At 39.4% G+C, this 27383-nt stretch overlaps 1 protein-coding gene across 1 annotated transcript in view; it reads right to left on the reverse strand.

Annotated features, from left to right (window-relative positions):
• HAO1 (hydroxyacid oxidase 1) overlaps nt 1–17661 on the reverse strand; it is a 65225-nt gene extending 47564 nt beyond the window's left edge. The window contains exons 1-2 of the mRNA XM_004276456.3: nt 17501–17661; nt 10407–10558 (exon numbers count right to left, since the gene is read on the reverse strand). Coding sequence (XP_004276504.1) covers nt 10407–10558; nt 17501–17637 — 289 coding nt within the window. The 5' untranslated portion in view covers nt 17638–17661. The remainder of the gene's footprint in view (nt 1–10406; nt 10559–17500) is intronic.
• Nucleotides 17662–27383: the final 9722 nt, after the last annotated feature.

The raw sequence follows: 27383 nt of genomic DNA on the forward strand, positions 1-27383 counted from the left end.
TCTTCTTTCACAAGGACTCATGCAAGTTAATTGGATATATCTGATGGCCTGAGTAATGACAGGACCTTATAGGAAACAGGAGGGAGAAACTGACCAGTGGTGTTACGGGGGTGGGGGGGCGTGGGGGGGGGGGTAGCAGCTGGCTCCTGTCTTGTCAGTTGCCAGCCACATACTGCTGAATCTTTCTTCTCCATTGTTGTCCCTCTGGAGAGGGGCACAGGTACCTTTGCAACATTTTCTTATGCATTCATCTTTTGCTAGATTTAAAGTCAAGGAACTAAATTGCATTACAGTAACAACCTCTCAGCACACTTAACCATTATCAGACATACTTTATAACCTTGCTTATCCAAGATTTTCCTAGCTTCCTAGATTTCAAATTCAAGGCAAAATTAAGCAACAGAATAAAAATAAAATGACAGAAGAAGAGGAAAAAGAAGAAGATGTTTCTCAAAGTTAAGAAGGCACAATTTACCAATATAAAATAGCTTCCAAATGTTTAATGTCAGCACCAACAACCTTACATATATAAATAAGCTGCTGAATCATCAAATAAAACTAAAGTTCATCATGCTAGGCTTGACAAGGGAGAGAATTATAATACATTTGAGAACGATGTTTATACACCACCACAAAAAAAAAAAAGAAAAACAACAACAGAGAAAATGTAAACTATTAGTTATCAATGGGAGTCAATGTCTGATATTTGGAACATTAATTCATGTGGGATAAGTCATATATCCAGATTAGAGCAGAGCGACTAAGCAATGTGCTACTTTGGGTACAAATTATTTCCTTGAAAATAACTTTCCTATATGGGAAAAGTGAGTTAAGCTTCCAAAATTATGTATTTAAAGGAAAGGGGATAATATGATGAAAGGGCCCAAAGGGGCTTTTTTTAGGTACATTTGATTAAAAAGCTCCTGCAAAACTTAGTCACCAGAACAGCTGTGCTGAAAATTTTGCTGAGAAAACGCATTTTGTCCTCTGCACAGGAAGTCATTATGTAATGGGGAAAATATGCAATGACAAAGTACCAAGCAGTTGTGTGGTTCTAAACTCAGGGTCTGACACACTGAAGTGTTCTCATCCTACCAGTTTACCCTACCAGCCAGTGAGTGGGTCAGCCTTTCTTTGCACAGGAACTATTATTACACAGGTTTGTTAAAGACACAATTAACGTTATTGTCTTAATGTCTAAAGTTATCATTGAGATTACCCAGAAGAAGAATGTTCTGAAGTCAGTCATCTAAGGGAAGAACAAAACTTCTACTATAATCATGAGTGAAATACTTAGAAGTGGTCAAACAAATATTCATGTACGATTTAGAAAATTTAACCGATTTAAATACTGCCCCAAAAGGCCAAGAAACCAGTGTTTTCATGATGGTTCATTGTCTGAATTTGGAACAGTAACCTTGAGCAGTCATAATGTCACTACACCTCAAGAACTCTTTTTCATTGTATGGAAATATTTTCAAGGAACAGTTAGTCCAATGACATCTTAGCCCTCCCTTCCTTGCTCCTACTTTATCTCTGGGGCAGAATTCTGCAATAGACAAAAACATTAGCTTTACTATACCGATTCCCAGGTTATTATTCTGTCATTTTATTCAGTCGTCAGGTCCTGTCATAACTGGCTGATGGCATGGAGATGACACCACAGTGAGATGCCTTTTAATGATGGTTTCAAGGAGTATCAGGTTTACACGTGGTGACTTCAATCAACCTCTCTCAATTTAACAACCTCAGTATTGGAATATATATGTCAGCCTCTGACTTCTCACTGTCACATCTTTAAGGTCATCAGGCACACTAATAATTTGAGAAGAAGCACTCTCATGCTCTTGAGAAAGCTGATCAATAGCTGAAATTCTGGTGCAAAATACTAGAAATTATTTCATTTGATGTTGGTCTTTAAGATAGCTGGAGTCTAATTTTTTAATAGCTGTTTTGGATTAATGAAGTTTGTCTCATTGCAAAGTGATTTCAACACTGAATCTATCACTTTTTGAAAAATTTTATATATGAATTATACATTTTTATATATGCATATATAAGATGTCCATAATCATTAATATATATGCATGTGTATGTAGATGTAACATGTGTGAGTGTATGTACAGAAAGAGCATGTCCACTGACTTTTTTTTTTTCTTTTTGCGGTACGCGGGCCTCTCACTGTTGTGGCCTCTCCCGTCGCGGGGCACAGGCTCCGGACGCGCAGGCTCAGCGGCCATGGCTAACGGGCCCAGCCACTCCGCAGCATGTGGGATCCTCCCGGACCGGGGCACGAACCCGTGTCCCCTGCAATCGGCAGGCGGACTCAACCACTGCGCCACCAGGGAAGCCCCTACTGACTTTTGATTATTGAAAAAGAAGGTCCAGAACACAAAACTGAGATAAAAGAGTTTGAAAATAAAAGCAAGAAAAGGTATGAATTGATTTTTTTTACTACAATGATGCAAAGAGATATCCCTTTCCAAATGTTTAACTAATGTAATTTGGACAAAGTTTTAGTGAACTATCCTTTCTCCTTTATTCCTCCCTACTTTTGTTTCTTCTCTGTAAAAGTGATAAAATAATGGATGAAGACAAATAACTGGGTTAAACTCTAGAGTGAAACAGATCAACAACCTCATCTTAACCACTCACCAACACTAGACATTGGTCAAAGGTGTCCTTCTCCTCCACTGTCAGCTGAGGAGAATGATAAATAATAATGACCTCACAGATCTATTGCGAGGATTAATAATAGGGATGAAAAGTCCAAGCACCTGGTGCATAAAAGGCACTCACCTCAGAAAGAGTAAAATTTCATTTAAAGCAAATCTGGTGCTTTTCCTGGATTTAGATAAAATTAAGAATAATGGTGATATTTTCCTTGTAGGTATGCTGAAATGTATATCTACTTGATCACCTAGTACAACACATAAATATATCAATAAAGCTTTCAAAAATACATCGTTTGGGTCTGGAGTAAAGGAAATGACAATTTTTCCTGCCGAATGGTCTTTCACTCAGTGTTAAGGCTGATCACTTAATCTCGGAAAATCCAGAAAATTCAACAGCTAAAGCTCTCACCTACACCCTAATTCAGTTCTTTGGGGTCTTTGTGTTACTCTGCAATCTGTTCCACCTGCACCTTAATAGGTGGCCAAGTCATAGCTGAGTCCCAAAACTTCACTTTGGAATGTTCTGGTCTTTTAGGCTCAAAAAGAAAGTGTTTAGACTTAATGGTTTTATGACCCATCAAATTCTGTGTGGTAGCCTCTAATTGCATCCAGGGGCAGGAATTTCTTTTTTAAATCTTTTTTTTTTTTTTTTGACAGTTTAATAAGAATTTACTAATATGCCGAGCATTCCTGGAATGCATTAAGTGGGTTTTAATTTTTCTCTATTTGAGGTCCCAGCACTCCCTCATGTGGCATTTGTCCACATAACAAGTCAGAAGCAAAAGGATAAGTAAATATTTAATCTCCTTTTTTCTCTTTCTTTTTGATTTCCCATGATTAAATGGAGCAAAAGAGCTAATGCATACCTCCATGGAGTACAAAATAAAATTTTATTACAGCTACTGTGCATAAAACCAGAGAGATTTTCACCATAATGTCCTAAAAGCCTCAATGCTATAGTAAGCATTTTGTTAATTGGTTCTTTGAGAAATCAGAAATGTTCTACTTATTTTGCAAGATGGAAATTTAACCTAATGAGACCACCTCCCTTATGTGCTACTAGCATTTATGTTTATTATTGCTATTTTCTTCAATATTTTAAATATTTTGGAGAAATGATTCTGTATTCATCCCTGAGGCTTATGTGAAGGATAAAACTTAAAAAATCAAAAACCAATCTAGTAGAGTTTCAAACGATATGCCATTATAAGTAGAGGCATTTATCTGACTGCTTAAATATTATAATAATGGTCAATTATTAAAATGTTGACTAAATCATCCACTGCAATAAATCTCTTATTCATAAAACAATGCATAGCAAACTGCTCTCCACTGAGTGTTTTCTGGTTATTTTCCTTCCATCTTAAAAGAGTTTTAATTTTCATTTGTTTAAAATTCAAGCCCCTTTATTTATGCTCCTGAATTTTGCACAAGGCTCTTATTTCCTAATAAGTTTCATATTCTGTGGCTTATTCCATACTCTCAAAACTAAAAGGATAAAACTGTAAAAACATAAAACACTTATAGTAAATATTACAAGACTATAGCATACAGCTTGCCTTAGGGGTCTTGCTGCAGTTAATGACATTTGGAAATATCAGCAACTGACCAGGGTATCATAGACAGCATTGTGTAAGTGATTAATAACCTTGAGCAAGGTATTTAATCTCTCCAAGCCTCAGTTTCCACATGCACAGGAGTCAGAGAAAGATCCTCAGGGCTTGGGGCTCACACATTTTAAGACAGTGGTCAGGGATAGATGAGTTAATAAATTCAAATTGCCTGGCACACATTAATTGCTAAATAAATGGTCGTTATCATCATTTTCCACAAGACTTTGAAGTATCACTTTTAAAATTTATGTAAGCATTTATTAAACACCTATTTGTTTTCAGCAAGATCTAGAGATCAGTAATTATCTGATCGTTCTCTTCTATCCCAAGAATGCAGTTTTGAGAAATGAAAATCCAATGTAGGCAGATGCTCACTCCACAGTCTATATCCTCCAGGGCTGGCATAGAGTGGAAAGTAAAGGAGAGAGGGGGATTTCAGCAATGTCAGGAGGGGCAGGTCTTGACTTTGGTCTCTTTTTTTGTATTTGATGTCATCTTAAATGGGCACAAAACCAGTTATTTGTATGCTGAAAAAAATTGTAAAGATCATCTACTCCTGTTGGGAGTTTTATGTTTTTGAGTATTCTTTTTGTTTTTGTCTTAGCAGCAGAACTTTTTCTTTAAAGCACCGTTCTTTTCAGTCCCAACAAGCAACACAAGTAGCTGTGTGCTCAGTGACACACTTAACTTCCTTGAGATCATTGGAAACAACTCCAGCCTCCTTGCGACACCAGAAGTGAACCACTGATCACATGTAAGCAGCTCACTTTATCAGTGAGGAAACATAATCCTAGAGAGTGAAACTAGTTAGTGGTGAATTTCCACATAAATCAGATGCCCCAGCTGGACAGCCCAGGGGACAGTTGTAGCCCACAAAAGTATTTGCCTTGGCCCACACATTGTTGCTCCAAACAGTGTTTTAAAGAATTTTGATTTATTTGCCAACATTTAAAAACCAGGACATTGCACATTAAAATCAAGATTTCTGGCTTCTCTTAAATTTTTGAAGATTTGGCAACCACCCCACATCCTCACTCCCATGGGGCATCAGTTAGCTAGTGCCAAGATGTGGCTGCCCTCCTTCGATGGAACCTGCAATCTAGGTTTGGTACCCTCTCCACCACTGAGCTTGCATTATTGTTTTCTTAACTTCATCCCTCCTTGGATATTTACATTACCAGCCTGGCCCTTAAAGTCATTTTTTGAGGTTCCTGCATAAAGCTTAAAACAAAAACATCTTTAACAAAGTAAAAAGAGCAATTTTTTACTCCCACTAAGATATTATAAATGGAGTATACTTTTCTGAAAGTGAGTTTTTAATGTATGGGAGAGAAATATTTTAGGGACTTGGAATCTCAGGGGCAAATAAAAATTGAGCCCCATTTTGGGAAGCTTTTCCTAGTATTTATCTCATGTGACCCTCACAAGAGCCTCTAGAGGTAAGATCTCTCATTTAACTAGGGTTGCCGGCTGTAGCAAATAAACATAGGATACCAGTTACAAATGATTTGGTTTTTATCTGAAATACAACTATAACTAGTTCCCTGTATTTTATTTGGCAACCCTATACTCGTTGCCATTTAGAAAATGAAGAAAGAGTAGCTCCATTGGTCACTCTACAACCACACAGTCATGTAAAGAAGAAAGCTCTGCTCTTGGGCTTAGTTCAAAATGCGGACATGTCCTACAGTGGTGAGGAGAAAGACCAAATGACCCCTGAAGCAAGTCTCTGTGAAGAAGTCTGGAGAACCAGCTGCGAAGGCAAGACCATGGTACCACAGCAACTTCCAGAACTTTCTAGATGCTCATTCTAATTATTCAGGCCAGACCATTCCCTGGGGATTTTATTTCACCTACTCTTACTGACCAGGCTAACAGGAACACTTTCTCCAGAGATGGCTTCTAACTAACCCCTACCCTCTGAACTTGGCCCCAGTTTCTCCTTCTAGCTAAGGACAAAGACCCTGGAAAAAAGAAAACTTGATTAGGGGCCAGATAATTAGGAGGGTGGGGAAAAAAATCCTCCACAGCAACATCCATGCATAGATCTCACAGTTTCCCCAAGGATCAGGCTAGCTTGAGAGAGTTTCCATATTTGGAAATGATAGAGTAAATCAAATATCAGCTGCATAATTCCATGTTGATTTTCTGAGTTTTGAGAAAAGAAAGCAGTGTCTACCAAATACGTACGTTCCTCCACTCTTCCTTAAATTTGCCTGTGGCTGTACAAATACTCAGTTAGTCATTGTCTTGGTTTGCATTCTTCCAGAAACTGACAATGAGACAATGCTATGAGCCTGAGTCTTGTATTTGGGAATGATGGCAAGGTGAGCTGACGGAGTAGGAAAGTGAAAGAGGGATGGGAGGCAGCCAGTGAAGGGTGTGCTAATGGGCAGGTAACTTCTGAAGGCAACTGGGGCTCAGTCTTATTAGGGAAACCCTGGGTGATGGGATTAGAAGATGCTTCAGTTATCCTGATCAAAGAGAGCTGAGGTATTTATCCACCAGCCAGAGGGATGCCCTTCCACTCACCCACTTCCAACCACCACCCCCATTCATCAGCTCCTGCTGCCAGAGAAAATGTTAGGCAAAAAGCTGCAGGTTCTGATAAAAATGCGAAGTAATAAGGGAATATATCCTGGGCACCAATAGCATCTGTTCCAGGCACACATTCTTTCCTTCCAAGTAACCTGCCATCAAAATGTATCAGCCAAGGAATACTCTTTGTTATGAGCGGATCAGCACCTGTTTGGGGGATTAATCTTAATATTAAAAAGACCATCAATCCATAGACAGTAATTGGAAGGTCGAAGAAAACCTTAAGAATGTTGAAATCCTTGAGGGATGATTCTACCACAAATCTGGAATATAAACAGTCATGTCACTGCCCTGACAGGAATGTGTTCAGGATCTTGGCTTCTCCAACCTGGTGTGTATAACCTTTCATTGCCAGTTCCTCTGCGTCCTCAGTGTCACCACATCCTCTTTGTTCTGCCTGTTCTACCTTATGCTAATGTCTATCAAGTATTTCAGTCTCCTGCACTCCCCCGGCGGGGTCTGCTCTGCGTGCACCTTAAGTGACAAATTAATTACTTTTAGGGAATGTGATTTACAGATACATGGGCTTCCCTTCATGATACTTATGGGATTTTCTGGAAATTAAAAGCAGCACAAGGTGGTTAAGAGCCCAGACTCTGGAGCCAGACTGCCTAGGTCTGAATCCCATCTCTATCATTTATGAACTGTGTGACCCTGAGCATCTGCCGTGTGCCTCTGTTTCTCCTATATAAAATGGGCTTAATAATAGTACCTACTTCTTCGGACTGTTCAGGGGATGTGATGTTTTGTTTTTGTTTTTTTGGGGGGTTACGTGGGCCTCTCACTTCTGTGGCCTCTCCCGTTGCAGAGCACAGGCTCCGGACGCGCAGGCTCAGCAGCCATGGCTCACAGGCCCAGCCGCTCCGCGGCATGTGGGATCTTCCCGGACTGGGGCACGAACCCGTGTCCCCTGCATCGGCAGGCGTACCCTCAACCACTGCGCCACCAGGGAAGCCCGGATGTGATGTTTTAATACTTGTAATGTGCTCAGAAAAGTGCCTGGAACATGGTAATCATTTTATAAATAAATAAATCTAAAGGGATAAGACTCCAATAGGCATTTAATAATGTTTCATGGTTAATGCTAGAAGGAAATAATGTTAGATAAAACAGTACTGCCTAGGCTGTCAAATTATAGTTTCTAAGTAAGCTTTCTTCTCATTTTTCTTTCCACCCCACCCCCAGGAAAAGTAAGGAGCCATCAGAGGTGATTTGGAGAGTAAGTCCTATCAATTACTAACTATGAAAACCTGCTTTCTATGGAACTAGCTCTTTGCCCATAAAATGGGGACAGTGACACCTGTCAAATAGCAAATAAAATGATATATGTAAAAATACTTTACAGGCTCCAGGGCATTTTACCAAGTGAGCTTTGCTTATTGCCTTCTTCACTTCCTTTCGTTCGCTTCCACTCCATGGTTCCTTCTCCAGTTTTCTCTCTTCTTTTAAATTTAGCTTTTATTGGTCTCTTCTTGCAAAATAATTCAAAGAAAACTGTATACACATGGACCAAAATAAGAAGACTATAGAGTCAGGAATAGTCCCATCACTCATAAATAAAAATTTGTAAAGTGTGGTCTACGTTCTTGGTCTTCAAAAATAAATATATTATATGACCTTATTATTGTTTGTAACTGCTTTTTAAAAATTATTATATTGTAACATATTTCCATGCCACTCAACTCTTTCTATAATATGATTTTTAAGTGTTTAGCCCATATTTATGCATCCTATTTTTTGCAACCAATCTCCAAATATGGGACATTCGAGTGTTTTCCTGACTTTTTTCTTATTAAAAATAACAGGCATGAAAATCCCTGCAAAGATGTCATTCCTCAAAATCATAATTATTTCCTTGGCATTCCTAGAAGAGAATTCATAACATCACTTGGAATTCATATTTTCAAAGCTTTGATACATAGTGTCAAATTATTTTCTAAAAAGATTATTCTATTTTTCACTCTTCCTACCAGTATTTGAAAATGCACATTTTCAACATGCATATAACCTAATCACCCTATGTAATCTTAAAATAATAATCTGATATTCAGAAAATAAAATTATAATTTTATATTTGATAATTATGGATGGGATAAAAATTGAATGCTTTTCATACATTTATTTGTTATTGTTATGCCTCCATTTGTGAATGTCTTATCTGCCTTTTTTCAATTGCATCTTTTACTCCATTTTTGGGTTATATGTTATTTTATTATTCAAATAAAAGAGCTCTTTACACAGGAAGGACATTAACTCTTTGCAGTCTCATTTTTCAATTCATTTTAGTTGGTCATTTGTTTTAAACTTTTATAGATATTTGAGAGTGTGGAAATTTCCATTTTTGTGTGTGTGCTGATTTGTTTGCTTTTGTTTCACTGGTTGCTATCTATAGCATTCTTGGAAAGTCCTCTCTTATCCTAACTTTAAATAGACCGATACATTTCCCTTTTTTCCCTCTCCTTCTCAATATTTCAGAATTACTGTAGACAAATGGCTGTGGCCACACTTATCTGTGTGTGGTCCTAGAATTAAAGCGACTCCAGACTCTAACCTAAGTCTCTCTAGCACAACCTCACTGTGTCATGCTGACAGTCCAGGCAGTATTTTGTGAAAGACATTTCAAGGAGGGAAGCGAATCCACAAGATCCTTAATTCTTAAAATGAAAATGTTTTAAAATAGTATTTAGTTCCTGCTCTTTGGTCCTGAATTTCCTGCCTTGCTCAGCATCAAAAAAAAAAAAAAAAAAAATCAGATAGACTTCATTACCAACTTTTATATGTGTTTCTGAAGCAGAATGTGGGGAGATTTATCACTGCACATATCCTTTCAAACATTCATAGTTGCTAGGGGACTGGGAAGTTAATAAATTAGCCCTAATTAGGAATTTCTGCATATCATATTTGAATTTCTCATCATTCCCTCCTAAGGCAGTTGGAAATGCTCTACTGGGAATATAACCTATCAGTAAATGAATCATGGTCCAAAACCATGGCAGAAAACACAACCAAGTCACTGCATTTGCTCTTTGATGGTGAGAATCATGTGGTTTGGGGGAAGCAGCAAGGGCTTTGAAATTAGGTAGCCATGAAGTTGAGCCCATCTCTGTACTGCCTAGCTGTGTGACCACGGGTGAGTCCGTTTCTCAGACCTCGATATTTTGAGATATTGATATTGATACTCATAATACGACTAAAAGTCATTGAGCCACTACTCTGTGCCAGGCACTGTTTTAGATACTTTATATATGTGAACTCAGTTAATCCTCACAGTAACCCAAGGAGGTAGGTACTATTTTTATCTCCATTTTACAGCTGATAAAACTGAGTATCTTGCTAGAGTCATACAGCTAGAAGGTAGAAGAGCAGGACATGCAAGAACAGGCATTTTGATGCCAGTCAATGAGCTTAACTTTTGTGAGTATAAAGACATCCAGGGAAGTGTTTGCTTGATGCATACAGAGAAGGGAGTCACTAAATATTAGCCCATTTCTGTCTCTTTGAGTGAGAACCTTGTTCCTACCTCGCACAGTTGCAAGCTCCCCATCCACGTGAGCCATGCGCTGCATGGCAGTAGCCCCGATGCAGATTGGCATGCTGACTCTCTGCCCTAAAACAGAAGTCGACAGGTCTATTTCAGCAACGTTCCGGAGCATTCGTGGATAAAGTTTCCACCTAGAATGTTTGAAAAAGAAAAAAAGTTTTTAGAATTTCAAAAGCATAACCAAAGCTTTGACATTACATTTGAGTTAGAAAGAGAAAACATTCTTCTATTTTTCCCAGCAAGCAAAGTCCTTTACAAAGCTCAAGGAAATGCGGTAAATCTTAATAGTTGTTAAGATGGAGAGTTAACAATAAGATGAATGATAAACTTCTCAAGCCATTATTCTTAGTAGGTATAATTGACATTTTATAGAATTAAACCATTTGAGTGTATGGTTTTTTGCCCTTTGAGAAACGCATGAAGTTGTGTAACCAGACAATCAAGATCTAGAACAGTTCAGTCATCCTGAATATTTGCCCCATTTCCTTTTGTAGTGGAACTCTCCCCCATCCAATCCCCTAACAACCACTGATCTTTTTCTTTTTTTGTCCCTATAGTTTTACTTTGCAAGAATATCATACAAATGGAATCATATATAGTCGACCCTTGAACAAGGCGGGGGGCGGGGTGGGTGGAGGGGGTCAGCCCTTTGCACAGTGAAAAAACTTTACAGTCGGACCCTCCCGATCTCCAGTTTCACATTCACGGATTCAAGCAAAGATGGATCGTGTAGCACCGATTCAGTGAAAAAAATCTCTGTATATGTGCACCTGCTCAGTTCAAACCCACTTTCAAAGGTCAGCTCTAGTATGTAGACTTTTGAGTCTGGCTTCTTTCACTTAGCCTAATGCTTCTGAGATTCACCCATATTGCTGCATGCATCAATAATTGTTCTCTTTGGTTGATGACTAGTATTCCACTGTAAGAAGGTAGCACAGTTTGTTTATCCATTCTCAAGATAAGAGACATTCGGAATCTTTCAACTTGGGGTGATTATAAATAATGCCACTATAAACATTCACTTAAAGGTTTTTGTGTGAATATAGCTTTCATTTCACTTCTTCCAAGCCATTTTCAAGATGGTATAGAATGGCATGGAGGTTAGATTAGAGTTTAAGAAGATATCCTATGTCTACTTCAGCAGTATTTTTTCTTACAGACAGTAGCTTCAGGGAACTACTTTTAAAATTTGATGTGGTTTCTTCAGAATCCTTGATCTGAATTCAGTATCCATTGAAATATGATGATAAGGGAAGTTTTTATTTTAGTTTAATTGAGCATTTTCATGAACAATGTTATTTGGCAAAGACGAGTTTTTGGCTTGAATTTTTGACCCCTGAACATTATCTTAAGTTACTTTTTCTGTAATACTTTTGTGTAGCAATGAAAGTTACTAACAAACCAAGAATCAAACTAGTAAATTTTACAGGAAAACTAGTTCTCTTTTCTCTCAGCAAAATTTGTATCTCTTATTTGTTCAGGATTATTTTCTCCTCATTAGTAACTGATTAAAACTGAAAAAAATACAGCCCCATTCCTAATGAGCACTAAGGCAATAAACATGTGAGTACACACACATACGTACCTAACTAGCACTTACCTTTCAGGACCTAGATTTAACTCCTGCTTCTAGATAGATCAAGATTTTTTATCAATACAGTGAAGTGTGATTTAGTAAGGGAGTCACCAAAATAAATCAAACCTCCCAAGTCTTAACTGAAGCCTACTTCCTGTAGCAGAAGAAGAAGTTCTGTCTTCGTGTTGCCTTGAGGAATAGCTAAGGGTCTGTAATATAACCCTTCCTCACATAATAAAGTAAAAACATCCAGCCCTTGCAAGCATAATAAAGAAGTTTAACTGTGATTTCTCTGCAATTCCTTTGAACATCATAATTGTCATGATTTTCTGTCACACCACATGCTCTGCTGCTGGAAGTCTGTTCTTCTCGACTGACCCTCACAGCGTAATTCTTTGATCTCCATTCTGATGGGGGAGAGGCAGAAGCCTTGAAGAGAGTTTTTTACTACCAATCATCTCTAAGTGTATTATTAGAATGAGAGAAAAAGATTTAATAGCAGCCGTTGGCACGCTGGCCTTGGAAGGCATTAATATTTACATAGAGCTGAGGAAACAATGAAAGCTTTTATGAAGCATACACACAGAGCTGCGGAGCATCAGCCGTGTGTGTGTGTGTGTGTGTGTGTGTGTGTGTGTGTGTGTGTGTGTGTGTGTGTGTGGCAGAAAGAACATTTTCAAATATCCAGTTCCCCTTTTTAAGGCAAGGTTCCCCCTTTTAAGGCAAGCTACTTCCATCTCCAGGCAGTAGCTTTAGGCTTGTCCACTAGGTGGCGCAGTCACTTAAATAACTGTTCTTGCTTCCCACACACGTTATTTCCTGCCTTGAGGATGGCATTACAGACACCCGTCAACCAATGCACAAAATGCAATTCCTAGGCCAAATTAGATGAGATCAATGGAGTGGGAAATGTATGTTCTCTAGAAAGTCCTCCATATTTTGAAATCTTCCAAAGAGCGATTACAACTAACCTTGTCAGGTAATTCCAATAGCTCTCCAAGCCCCACCCAATCCCATCCCCCAATTTAAGAGATTTTTTTCCCACAGTCTTACATAAAACAGTAGCTGACTATAACCTTGGACTCTGCTCTTATAGGACCTCCACTTTGGAAAAAGTTATGAAGATTGACAAAATAATCGAGCCAATTGAATAATAAACCTCTTTCATAGGTTTCCTGAGTTAAAATAAGTGGGGCAAAAGTTGGGATCCATTTTGTTAGGGAAACCACTGACTGAAACAGCCTGCCCTGGCCAGGCCCAATAGTAAACACTTGCATGAGTTTTATTAAACAGGAGGTCCTGGTAAGGAACGCGAAACTAACAAGCCACCATCAACCGGAAGAATTCAGGAAAAGTCGAAAGGAGAGGAGACTCCAGTGATCTGTCCTACCAACTTCACAGAATCCTCCTCACTGGAATCCATCTTTGCTGAGTGATGCGTGCGCCACCAGGAAGGACCCTGAGTCAGAATGATTGGCCAGAGACAACGCGGAAACTAATTCCATCACCGTAAAACCCAAGACTGCGAGCCACGTGGCAGAAAAGTCCTCCTGGTTTCCTTTACCCTGCTGCTCTCCGTCCGGGCGCCCCTTCCCAATAAAGTCTCTTGCTTTGTTAGCATGATTGTCTCCTCAGACAATTCTTTTCCAAGTGTTAGACAAGAGCCCACTCTCGGGCCCTGGAAGGGGTCCCCCTTCCTGCAACATTTTCACATCCAACAAGGACCTTGATTTTAATTTATCATAAATCAGGTGATACACACAGTCCTCAAGAGGAGGTACACTGATGAAAGAAGACACCTGCTCATCACCCAGCTTTGAAGTCCTGTGCTGTTATTGAATCCCACCAACTCAACACACTGAATTAATAAGTCCAGTAAGATGATCATATTGCATCTTAATTTCTCGAAATTAGTTATTCTAAGCATTAAAAACACATGAAATATATGTATAAACCTACAGAATGTGTGTATATATGTATATAAAATACACCACAGTATTTGTAACCATACTTTTTACCATTCATTTGTAATATCGAGAGATCTTTAAGATTATTTAACTGAATTATTATCAACCTCTGAGGCACCCTGGTAAAGGAAGAAGGAGGGCAGGAATTTAAGTCTGAAGAAAACACAGTATGGTAAACATATTTAAATAGTCAAGCCATTTTTGGAAAGGCTCCGTGTGTAGTTAAGTTTCAGAAGGCCTGTGAATCTCCTGAAATGGTATGTGTGTGTGTGTGTGTGTGTGTGTGTGTGTGTCTTCAAAAAACAAGAGACAATTAGCTGCTTTTCATAATGCAAGAGAAAAAGCAGCTTACTTACCTGTTGTGCAAATGAGCTGAATGATCCTGTGACGTTTACACGTATGAGAAGAACACTGCCAGTGCCACTGGTAAGTGTAGATTGCTTCTCAAATATTAAAGAGAGGGAATGATTTCACTTTTACCATCTGTTATTTGAAAGAAAACCACACAATTTTCAGGGTCGCTAAGTGATCTGCGAGGGACGAGGAGAGCTTCCTTTTCTAATATTACAGGACTTCTAAATACCCAAATCAGAGAATTATATTCCATCAGTGATAATTTCACAAGAAGCCGCAAAATATGTGCAGATCACGGTTTAGAAAGATACCCTGAGTTAATGTGTAAGAGAAACAAAGTACTGTTCTTTTGAAAATTAACTCCAATCAGGTCAGGCCCCATGAAACCTAGCAAGCTGACATTTTTCTCTGTTCCTGTTATAATTGCGATAGGAAACTGTTCTTCTGGGTGGTTCTATCTATTTGACTTTATTTGTCCTTTTTTATGTGGGGAGTGGACACAGTAGGATTAGAGCCCCAAGTCTTAGCCAGAAATACCTCCAAGCAACCATTTGGTCACATAAGTGGCCTGTGTCCCCAGAACTCCAAATCGTGGTTGTCAGGGCTGGTACAGAGATAAAAGGTGTCATTGTGAATGACCATTTGCTACACTTGTGGCATGGGGAGGGGTATAAATGTCATAACTGTCTTTAAAATACTCTGTCATTGTGTCACAAGGGGTTATCTGGAGTTTATTTTGCCATCTTCATTTGAATCAAATGAGACGTTTCCGACTGATTGCCTTCATCCCATCAAGCCAAAGCCACCACCACCTCTGCAGAACATCTATTTTTAGTTCCACGTGATCAGCTTGATGACACAGGGTGAGGACTGAAAGGCCACCCAGCAAGTTACACAGCAAAGGAGGAGCTGGGATGTTAGATAGGCAATGTGTGCTGCAATAAAAACTCCTCAGGTGGTTGATAATAATCCTCTCTCCTCCAGAGAAAGTTGATTAATACATTTTTCCCTTCTTTAAAGCTGAACAAAATTGAATGATCAAGGTTCGTGGAAAAGGTGGCATTGAAACCTCATTCTCATTATCTGTGTCTTGACCCTAAATTACTCAGTACTTAGGCTGAGTAAGCTGAGAATACTCACTGCAGAACCAGGTAATTCACAGAAGTTGTGAGGTACTTTTCCAGTCCACATCTTGGAAGTCACCACAGTCTTCTGTGTCTCACCGGGTTTCTAGAATTTCTAGGGTTGAAGAGGTGTTCTGTCTGCTTTGCTACACCCCTTTGCTTCCTCTTAAAGGCCTCCAGTGGGCCAATTGTTTTGGGTCCAGTTTGCATCAATTCAACCCACCAGCACTATGGAGGCCCAAGGTCAATGTGCATCCACTGGAATGTAAGCTCCTGTGGACAAGAATTTTCTTCATCTGGCTTACTGCTCTATCCTCAGCATGTAATACTGAATTGAGCCCATTGAGAGTCTTAATGTGTGAGGTAATTAATCAACTAGCATGGGGTGAAGGGTGGTAAGGGGTGAGGAAGGCTGTGTATAAGTGGAGTAGGTGGTCACCTGAGCATTGTGCCCCAAGGAATGCTGAGGGACACCAACTCCATCATCCTGTCAAGGCCCTGAAATTTCCTTGGTTAAAATTACCTATTTGTGGGCTTCCCTGGTGGCACAGTGGTTGAGAGTCCACCTGCCGATGCAGGGGACACTGGTTCGTGCCCAGGTCCGGGAAGGTCCCACATGCCGCGCAGCGGCTGGGCGTGTGAGCCATGGCCACTGGGCCTGCGCGTCCAGAGCCTGTGCTCCACAATGGGAGAGGCCACAACAGTGAGAGGCCCGTGTACCGCAAAAAAACAAAAAAAAACAAAGTTACCTATTTGTGTTCAAGTGTTGCTTTCAGGAGACTACTAATAGGCAAACCACATCACCTGGTGATGAGTTGAGATGGGCCCAAGAAGGGGCATCTTCCAAGAGCAGAAAATGTTGAAGGGACCCCAAAATATTACATAACAGTTGGAAAAAATCATGCAGAATTTTAAGCCACTCCACTCTTTGCCAGCTTTTCCCTTCCCATAGCTCTCCCAGCGTCCCAGAAAAGATCTGAGACAAAGCCAAGGCTTGAAGGAGCTTTGGGAAGCCCCCCACCCCCTTTCACCCCACTCTCAGGCTCCTGTATGGATTTGCAGATGAATCGGTGCTGCTTGCCAGGAACCACCTTGGTTAGAATGATTTCATTTCTCCTAACTTACACATAGAAAAATGATTTTGAGTGATTTTGCTCTAGGCTAAAGAAGAAATGAGGAAGGCAGGCAGATTCTTTCCCCTGGATACTTTTTACCTGTTTTCTTTAATTTTTCATCCTCCATGAGTGCCCGCGACATTTGCTGGCTTCACTAAAAGCTATTATATAAGATGAATGAGCCCCAAAGACTATAGTATATGGAGGGCTCGCCTCCCCTGCTCCAGCAAATAAACCATTTCCTAATTGCTGAGAGAAAAAGGGGTTTTCCTCCTTTAAAGTTATTTTGTTTCTTGTTTTTATTACAAATAGAAAACATAAACCATGATATCTACCATCTTGGGCTTTGAAATATGAAAGTCAAGGGAAAACTAATTTGGGAAGACAGATGAAGCACTTTGAAGGAGAGATGAAACAGCAAAGTTGAAAGAGTAATGCTATATGGACAAACTGGAATCTAAGGTGAAAATTTAGACAATGGTAATCAAAATGAATGATAGTGGAAAGCCAGCAGGATGGGAACATCTGAGGCAACCATCCGATCTGGTTTGACCAGATAAGATGGTTATCTTATGTTTAATATTAATAGTTTCCTACACCATAAAATAGACCATCACTGTCATACTCAGAGAAAAAGAAAATGGAGTCATCAGAATTTGTCACCATTTTTATACACAGTTAAGTGTATAAAAATGTATGTATCCACATAATTCCAAGTGAGGAAAGTTAGGGTTAGCTTTTTTCAAGATTCCCAGGTTTGGAATATGTTCAAACAAGTTTAAAGCCCAACATTTCTCACAGCGCTATGAATTTCGCCTCTCTACTAAGCATAATATCTAGACAAATAATTCCACACCATCAACATTAAAGCTGAAAGATCTTGTTTTGATAGAATGTCTCTGTGTAATTTTTAAATATGATTTAAAAAAATTCTTACCTGGAAAATGCTGCAATATTATCAGCCAAGGTTTCCTGATCATTTGCCCCAGATTTATAATAGTCATATATAGACTTTGGAAGTATGGATTTAGCATGTTGTTCATAATCACTGATGCAAACAAGCCGGGTGAACATTTTCCTGTTGCGAACCCTGGGATATTTTTCCTTTTTTTCCCTGTGTTGCTTTCTACATCCTGACAATTCTGTTATTTGTCAATTATTAATAGACTTTTTCCAAAGTTCAGATTTAGTTTTCTGTTGTGTACATTAAGAGAGCAAACATATGCTTAGACTTTGAAATTTTATTTGCAGCTGTCTGCCAAAGAACAGGTAGTACACCTAAGCCACAAGAAGTTGGGTTGGGGAGGCAACAGGAGGGGATTAGGTGTTTGTCACATTAAAAAGGCAGAAGAAAAAACAAACAAACAAAAAAAGGCAGAAGAATGAGTAAAAATTAAAAACCTAGAGAAGTACTTGCCTAAAGCCGCTCTTAACTCAGTTCTGCCTAAGGCTGCTTCTTCCCCGGGGCATGTGCCTTTGCTGCCTAACTGGTACTGGAATAGGCTGCCCATTCATTTTCATTCCATGTTAGCATTATGCACATATATGAAAAAGAGCTTATGAAATGAATGGGGCATGTGTTACTGGAAGGGGGACCCCTTCCAGGGCCCGAGAGTAGACCCTTGTCTAACACTTGGAAATGAATTGTCTGAGGAGACACACGTACTGACAAAGCAAAAGACTTTATTGAGAAAGGGCGCCCAGGGGGAAAGCAGCAGGGTAAGGGAACCCAGGAGGACTGCTCTGCCACGTGACTCTCAGTCTCGTTTTATGATGATGATAATCTCATTAGCTTTCCAGATAGTCTCTGGCCAGTCATCTTGCTTGTACCCATATTTGGTCTGACTCAGCATCCTTCTTAACTCTCCTCTTGCCTTCTTGGCTCGCACCTCTCAGCCAAGATAGATTCCAGTGCAAGGTTTCTGGGAGTGTGGCAGAACATATTATGGGCTGGAGTCTCCTCCTTCTTTTTGGCCCCTCTCGAATTCTCCTGGTTAGTGTTCGGCAACAGCACTGTGTTCCTTATCAGGACCTCCTGTTGAGACAGCTCATGCAAGCCATTTATCATCATGCCTGGCCAAAGCAGGAGGTTTCAGTCCGTGGTTCCCTTACACATCCAGTAAATGCAGGGTGTCTACACAATATGAAACTCAGCCGATTATAAACATTTGGCTTTAACAAGGAACATTAAGGCCAAATTTACAGTTAATTCTTAGAACTTTTTCTTGCTCTGGAGAGGATGCAAGCAAGTGCCAGTCCAAAAGATCATGTGATCTCAATCCAAATTTCACTCAGTCATGGAACGAACACCTGGGGCAGATTCCTATTAGTAAGAAATGACTCAGAAAGCAATGGCTTTGACATCAGTTAGACCTGGTTTTCAATCTGGGAGCCCCCACTTAAAACTGCTCACGTGCTGTCCAGCAGCTGAATTCCAACAGCCTACACCTCTCTGAGAATGCTCTTTTAAATTTGGAGCCTGCTTTTCCATCCACGTGGCATGCTAAAGTGTTATGGAATCAATGCCCCCGGAATAATCCTCCACCGAGGGCTTAGTGGAACTGGTATATAAATACCAAATCCCTCACTCCTCTGGGGGTTAACTCGTAGGTGTGTGTTCTACAGTGCAGGCTTCAGTTGCCCGCAAGTGTTAGTAGGTTGCTAAGCCACCCTGTGTTGGCTGCCTTCCCTTACAATCTCACTCCCCTAACAATCTCACTCCCCTCCCCTTTAATTTAATCACAGAGCTGTTAGGATTAACTTTGAATTATAGATAGGTTTATTCCTAAAGTTCACAAATGCTTACTTTTTGCTTCAGTGTAGTGATAAATAAATTGACCCTAAAAATACTATTGGAATGTGAAATTCTGTTAATATGTTAGGGGAGTTCTAAAAGAAGTAACTCCATCGCACAGTTAACAAAATCATTATGAAAATTGATCTGAGATCTTACCTGCTGCGAGAACTGATTCAAAAGTTGCATATTAAAGCAAGACCTTTTATTTACATATGCATATTCATTTATTTGCAACTTCGACATATTAAAACTTTTAACACCTTGCAATTAAAGTAATTTTGATGCAGAGGCAATTTATCATTCTAGAATGAACCTTAAACAGGTCAAGTGCTTGAAAAACTAAAGGAGATAAGGGCCAGTGGTTCCCAAAGGGTGGCCCTAGACCAGCGATGTCAGCCTCACCTGGAAACTTTTGTTAGAAATGCAAGTTCTCAGGCCCCACCCCTGTCCTGCTGAATCAGAAACTCGACAGCCTTTTGTGCTGTAACAAGCTTTCCAGGTGACTCTGATGTACAGTATGGTTTGAGAACCACTGCTCTGGCTCGATTGAGAGTAAAGGAGGATTTATTTTAAGAAGCTCGAATTAAAAGAAAAAGAAAAAATTCCACTCTCATCTGTACTATTGCAGCGGCAGCTGATTTGGTGTACAAACCATCTTTGCAGATAAACTAAATATAGTCCCCAAATCATTTCATGAATCTCTTGGTGGAGAGAACTAAAAGAAGTGGGTGGAGTTTAGAACTGCTTCTGTTAATTTGTGATAATTACGTTGTTTAAATATCTCACATTTTTTCAGAGACAATACATTCTGTAAAACTCCGCTCTAGGCCTCTGTGAAGTGAGAAGCTTGTTCAAGCTGCTAAAGGTTGCACTTGCCCATCGCTGCCGACCACCCAGTTTGGGAATCAGGATGGTAAATGGCCAGGAGATGGCCTCTGCTGCTGGATTTGAGCTAAAAGATAGAGGGGTTTTTTGCTTTTTTTTTTTTTACACTGGACTTTCTTTATTCGTGTCAACGCTTCTTAACATCCCAATAAAATGTTCAGCAGAATAATGCCTCTTATAAGGGTAAAAAATATTTCATTGTGAGTTTGTTAGCCGGAAACTGGGTTTGCCTTTTGGTGGGTGTTGATAAAATAGACAAAATCAAGCCAACGATCTGGAGAAGGAAGGATTTATTATTACTTGCAGAAAGTAAGGGAAGATTTATTATTACTTGTGGAAAGTAAGGGGTTCTTTCCCAAAGCAGTGTCTCCCCTAACAGCAAAATTGGGGAAGTTTTTTTTTGGAATTTTATTTTATTTTTTTATACAGCAGGTTCTTCTTAGTTATCCATGTTATACATATTGGTGTATATATGTCAATCCCAATCTCCCAAAAATTGGGGAAGTTTTAAGCAAAGGGTAAATGTATATTCATGAAGGAGCTGGAGCAGAGAATTCAGCATAGAATTAAGGCAAAGGTCGACAGAGTCCAAGTTTTAGTTGATTGAAGTTAGGAGGGTCAACTTAATCATTCCATCCTCCACCTGGGGGGAGGGGGGCTTAGTTCCTACCGAATTCAAAGATACTTTATTACATATATCCCTTGAGGAGGAACTAGGACTCTGCTTTATCACTGCACTATTGTTTGACTGTCTTTTCTCTGTTCCTGCATTCCTTTGTTCCCTTGAGATCATTAATTACCGAGACCTTTTCAAGGGCAAGCATTGCAGCCATGCTTAGATCACTAAAATGGCTCAGGCCAAAATGGCTTCTTTTATGCCAGAAAAAGAGAAGCCAAATGTGGTCTTTTCTTCTGGGGACCTCCTACCCTATCTGCCTACAGTTTTACTTTGCATTTTCCTGATTATTAATAAATTTGATAATCCTTTTATGTTTGTTTATTGGCTTTTTATGTTTCCCAACTTGTGAAATGCTTGCTCATGTCTTTGGTGAATTTTTGTATTAGATTTATTGTTGACAGGTAGAATTTCTTTATATACTTTGGATACATCTTTTGTGGTTATACATATATAAGGTACATTTTTACTAAGTTCTTGACATTTTTCCCACACACAAAATGCCAATGTCAGTCTCAAAGCTGCCTGATTGAGGGCAAGTGGTTAGATAGTTCCCATTTTCCATTTTCTTTCTCTTCCTTCTTTCCTCCTTTTCTTTCTCCCTCTCCCCTTCCTTCTCTTTGACTTCATCTTTAACTTCATTTTCTTTCTCTTCTTTTTCTTCTTTTTCTTCCCTTTCCTCTTCTTCATCCCCCTCATTCTCTTACTTTTGTTCCTCTTTTATCCCTCTCATTCTAATTAGAGTCAAGTTCTAAATGGGCAAGTTGCCTCTAGCCAGGTGAATTTTTTTTTTTCTGGTTCATCCACTAAATGTGTTGCCCTTTGAGGTCCTGGCTTTGAGCTGCAATGAAAGCATGCACAACTGTTGCAAGCTTCTGGAAAGTTTCCCTCTTTCATTCTGTGCAAAAAGGCAGGACTTTGTAACAGTCCCTGGCAGTGGTCTGAAGATGGAGATGATGTGCAAAGAGTTTTCTTGCGCTTCTCCCCTACACTGGTTAACATCTTTTTGAGTATCCACCTTGAAAGTGATATGGTTTGTCTTCTGTTCCCCAAGGTCCATGAAGCAATTAAAATAGAAATCCAATTCAAGGGTTCAGCACATGCCCTTGGAGGAAAAGTGGGTCTGCTTACCTCTCTGGGCTCTTGCTCTCATTCAACTTTGGTCTGTTTATTCCTTACTATTTTATGAAGATGCCGATGCCTTGTGCACTGTGTTACTCATTATTGCTCTTCAGCAAATAGATCTCTTGTCTTCCAGGCTCATCCTAGTATTGCATGTCCTGATTTACATGTGGTATGGTTGGGTCATAAAACCTGTTGGCCAAAGAATCATGGGTGGAAGTGTAGTGTGTCAATTCTGGGACAGAGAATTTAATAGGAACTGAAACCCTCTGGGCCTGTTGTTTCCTCTGCCATGATAACTAACAGTATTAATACCGGACAGGGCCCTGTGGAGCTCCTGGGCACAAAGGTTTTCTGTGTCCCCCCTTTCTTTGATTACTGGAAATAGCCTTCATTCAGCCTCCGTGACCTTCCCTGAGTTCCAAGGGGCAAATTCAAGCAGTTGTTAATTAGGGAAGGGAGGGGATGCAAGATAGGGGAGAAACAGACAGTCAAGAGAAACAATAGTGCAGCCTTGGGGCAAGGTCCTTGTTTCCCATCAAAGGATATACACAACAATATCTTTGAGTTGTTTTACAGATACTGAAACCCCCTCCAGGTGGGAAAAGTTAACAATTAACAATGGTATGCTGCCCACAAGCAAGTAGTCCCCAGACCAGTTGGAACCTGAAGGTTGATGATGCTGACTCCTACTTACCTCACCATCAACCCATCAGAAGAATGTCCATGAGTGGATCACACCCTCTTTGAACCATTACTATAGAACTTCTCACTATCCTCTCCAAGTGGGGACACATAGTTTTTTGAGGCAGGAGGTCACTGTGTCCCCCTTTGCTTGGGAAAGTGACAAAGTTTTCCTTTTCTTCTTTACCCAAAACTCTGTTTCCAAGATTCAATTTGGCACTGGTGTACAGAGAAGCTGAGCTTTTGGCATCAATTTTCCAAATAGTGGCTGTTCCAGCAGCCTGAGTTCCAAAATGTGGGCATCATGGAGCATAGCCTCTAGCCAGTACAAAATGGTTACAGAGTGTGAGCAAGAATAAACTTTTGTTGTTTTAAGAGACTGACAGTTTGAAGTTTTTTACTACTGCAGTACACCCTGACTGACTTAAAAATAGTATTAGAGAAAGAGTAACAAAAAAGAAAAAAATGTTGGGTATTTGGTTAGGGGGTGAGTAGTAGGAAAACTATTAAAGTTAAGAAGGATTAAATTTCATGTCATGCAGTGACAAAACCATTATTATTCATATCACTAGCAATAACTTGGAAGGCAGATCACCTACTTAATGAACCCCTAAGGGAAAGAGTTGGAAAGCAAATATATAGCATGTGTTGGCTACTATTTAGCTGTGTTGGGTGCATTACTATAAGAAAAACAAGCTCACAAAGACTTGACTGATTTATGCACAGGGAAAAAAAGATCCCCAAAAAGAGAGTCCAGAAATGTGGAGATTTGAAAGGCTTGCAGATGCTACTTCTTCCCAAACCCTGTCAATAAAAATTTAAAAGATGTTTGGGTGATAAAGGTCATTTCCAACTCAGTTCTGTGCAAGGATCAAATCTAGGGCACATCCCTCACACTCCTTGTTAACACAACTGAATGAAGTAAGCCATCTCAGAGCAAGACCCAGATAAGAATATGATGCTCAATAAATCCTTTCAACAGGACAGCATGACAGGGAAAAGAGTAAAAAGGAGTGGCTGAGATATCCAAGTTATGACCCAGTCCTTCATCATCCCAAATTTAGTGACACAAAGCAAGATCTGTTTTGATATGCTCATAGATTCTGTACATCAGGAATCCGGACAAGGCAAACAGGGATGGCTTTATGCTCTTCCATGATGTGTTACCTCAGATGATATGACATGAATATATGGGGGCTAGAATCATCGAGGGGCCAATCACTCACATATCTGGCACCTTGGCTGGGATGTCTTAAAGGCTAGAGTCAGCTGAGACAATCAATCAGACAACCTATAACATTAAGCTTCTTCATGTCACTAGGATTTCTTCACAGCAAGGTAGCTCAGGTGATTGAACTTCGTACATGATGGTTTAGCACTCAAAGAGTGAATGTTCTAACAAACAATGCATAAGCTACATGGCTCTTTACAACCCAGACTCAGACGTCACATAGCACCACTTCTTCTGCTTTTGGTCAAAGCCATCTCAAATTCAAAGGAAAGGAGACACAGACTTCAACTCTTTTTTTTTTTTTAATGGACCTACAATTATATTTCAGGTGTACAAGATAGTGATTCAATATATTTTTCTTTTTAACATCACTGACATTTATTTATTTATTTAAATTGAAGTATAGTTGACATACAAAATTGGTTTCAGGTGTATAACATAGTGGTTCCACATTTATGTACATTATGAAATGATCTCCATAATAAGTCCAGTAACCATCTGTCACAATACAGTTATTACAATATTATTGATTGTATTCCCTATGATGTACATTACATTTCCATGACTTATTTATTGTATGGCTGAAAGTTTGTACCTTTTAAAACCCTTTACTTATTTTGTCCATTTCCCTACCCCCATTACTTTTAGCACCACCAGTTTTTCTATATCTATGAGTCTGTCTCTGTTTTCTTCTGTTGGTATATGTATTTGTTTTTTTAGGTTCCACAAATAAGTGAAATCATGTAGTAGTTGTCTTTCTGTCTGACTTATTTCACTTAGCATAATACCTTCTAGGTCTATTTATGTTGTCCCAAAGGCAAGATTCCATTCATTTTTTTAATGACTGAATAGTATTCCATGGTGTGTTTGTACACACACACACACCACATCTTCCTTCCTTATCCATCCATTGATGGGCACTTAGGTTGCTTCCGTACCTTGGCTATTGTAAGTCATGCTGCAATGAACATAGAGGTGCACTATCTTTTTGAATTAGCATTTTCATTCTCTTTGGATAAATACCCAGCTGTGGAATTGCTGGACCTTCTGGTTGTTCTATTTTTAATTTTTTGAAGAACCGCCATATTGTTTTCTATAGTGGCTGTAGCAATTTGCATTCCTACCAACAGTGCACAAGTGTTCCCTTTTCTCCATATCCTCACCAACACTTGTTACTTGCTGTCTTTTTGATAATAGGTATTCTGACAGGTGTGAGGTGGTATCTCATTGTGATTTTGATTTGCATTTCCCCATGATTAGTGACGTTGAGCATCTTTTCATGTACCTGTTGGCCGTCTGCATGTCCTCTTTGGAAAAATGTCCATCCAGGTCCTCTGCCTATTTTTCAATCAGATTTTTTTTGATACTGAGTTATATGATTTCCTTGTATATTTTTGTATAAGGATATCAAAGCCTTATTAGATATGTGATTTGTAAATATTTTCTCCCATTCAGTAGGTTGCCATTTTGTTTTGTCGATGGTTTCCTTCACTGCGCAAAAGCTTTTTAGTTCGATGTGGTCCCATCTGTTTATTTTTCTTTTGTTTTTCTTGCCTGAGGAGACATAACCAAAAAAATTGCTAAGACTTATGTCAGAGAGCTTACTTCCCATGTATCCTTCTAGGAGTTTAATGGTTTTAAGCTTACATTTAAGTCTTCAATCCATTTTGAGTTCATTGTTTTATTTTATTATTATTATTATTTTTGGCTGCCTTGGGTCTTAGTTGCAGCATGCAGTATCTTCACTGAGGCATGTGTAATCTTTCATTGCAGCACATGGGCTTCTCTCTAGTTGTGTCATGCAGGTTTTCTCTTTCTAGTTGTGGCACACAGTCTCCAGGGTATGGGGGCTCTATAGTTATGGCACACGGGATCCAGGGTGTGTGGGCTCTGAAGTTTTGTGGCACACAGGCTCTCTCGTTGAGGCATGTGAGCTCAGTAGTTGTAGCATATGGACTTAGTTGCCCTGCAGGTTGTAGGATCTTGGTTCCCTGGCCAGGGATCAAATCCATGTCCCCTGCATTGGAAGGCAGATTCTTTACCACTGTACCACCAGGGAAGTCGCTGGGTTCCTTTTTTTTATATATGGTATAAGACAGAGACTCAAACTTTTTGTTGTTCTTGTTGTTCATTGCTATATTTTCTTTTTTAAAAAAACACCTTTATTGGAGTATAATTGCTGTACACTGCTGTGCCAGTTTCTGCTGTATAACAAAGTGAATCAGTTATATGTATACATATATCTCCATATCCCCTCTCTCTTGCACCTGCCTCACACCCTCCCTATCCTACCCCTCTAGGTGGTCACAAACCACCAAGCTGATCTCCTTGTGCTATGCAGCTGCTTCCCACTAGCTATCTATTTTACATATGGTAGTGTATATATGTAAATGCTACACTTTCACTTCATCCCAGCTTATCCTTTCACATCCCTGTGTACTCAAGTCCATTCTCTTTATCTCTGCATCGTATTCCTATCTTGACCCTAGGTTCATCGGAACCATTTTTTTTAATTTTTAGATTCCATATATATGTGTTAGCATACGGTATTTATTTTTCTCTTTCTGACTTAATTCATTCTGTATGACACTCTAGGTCTACTCACCTCAAAACAAATAGGCCAATTTCATTTCTTTTTATGGCTGAGTAATATTCCATTGTATATATGTGCCACATCTTTATCCATTCACCTGTTGATGGACACTTTGGATACTTCCAAGTCCTGGCTATTGTACATAGTGCTGCAATAAATATTGTGGTACATGTCTCATTTTGAATTATGGTTTCTTCATGGTATATGACCAGTAGTGGGATTGCTGGGTCATATGGTAGTTCTATTTTTAGTTGCTTAAGGAAACTCCATATTGTTCTACATGATGGCTGTATCAATTTACATTCCCACCAACAGTGCAAGAGGGTTCCCTTTTCTCCATACCCTCTCCAGCATTTACTGTTTGTAGATTTTTTGATGATGGCCATCCTGACTGGTGTGAGGTGATACCACACTGTAGTTTTGATTTGTATTTCTCTAATGATTAGTTATGTTGGGCATCCTTTCATGTGTTTGTTGGCAATCTGTATATCTTCTTTGGAGAAATGTCTATTTAGGTCTTCTGCCCATTTATGGATTGGGTTGCTTGTTTTTTTAATATTGAGCTGCATGTGCTGCTTGTAAATTTTGGAGATTAATCCTTTGTCACTTGCTTCATTTGCAAATATTTTCTCCCATTCTGAGGGTTGTCTTTTGGTTTTGTTTATGGCTTCATTTGCTGTGCAAAAGGTTTGAAGTTTCATTAGGTCCCATTTGTTTATTTTTGTTTTTATTTCCATTTCTCTAAAAGGTGGGTCAAAAAGGATCTTGCTGTGATTTATGTCATAGAGTGTTCTGCCTATGTTTTCCTCTAAGACTTTTATGGTGTCTGGCC

The sequence above is a fragment of the Orcinus orca genome, chromosome 16, assembly GCF_937001465.1.
Source record: "Orcinus orca chromosome 16, mOrcOrc1.1, whole genome shotgun sequence".
Lineage (NCBI taxonomy): Eukaryota > Metazoa > Chordata > Mammalia > Artiodactyla > Delphinidae > Orcinus > Orcinus orca.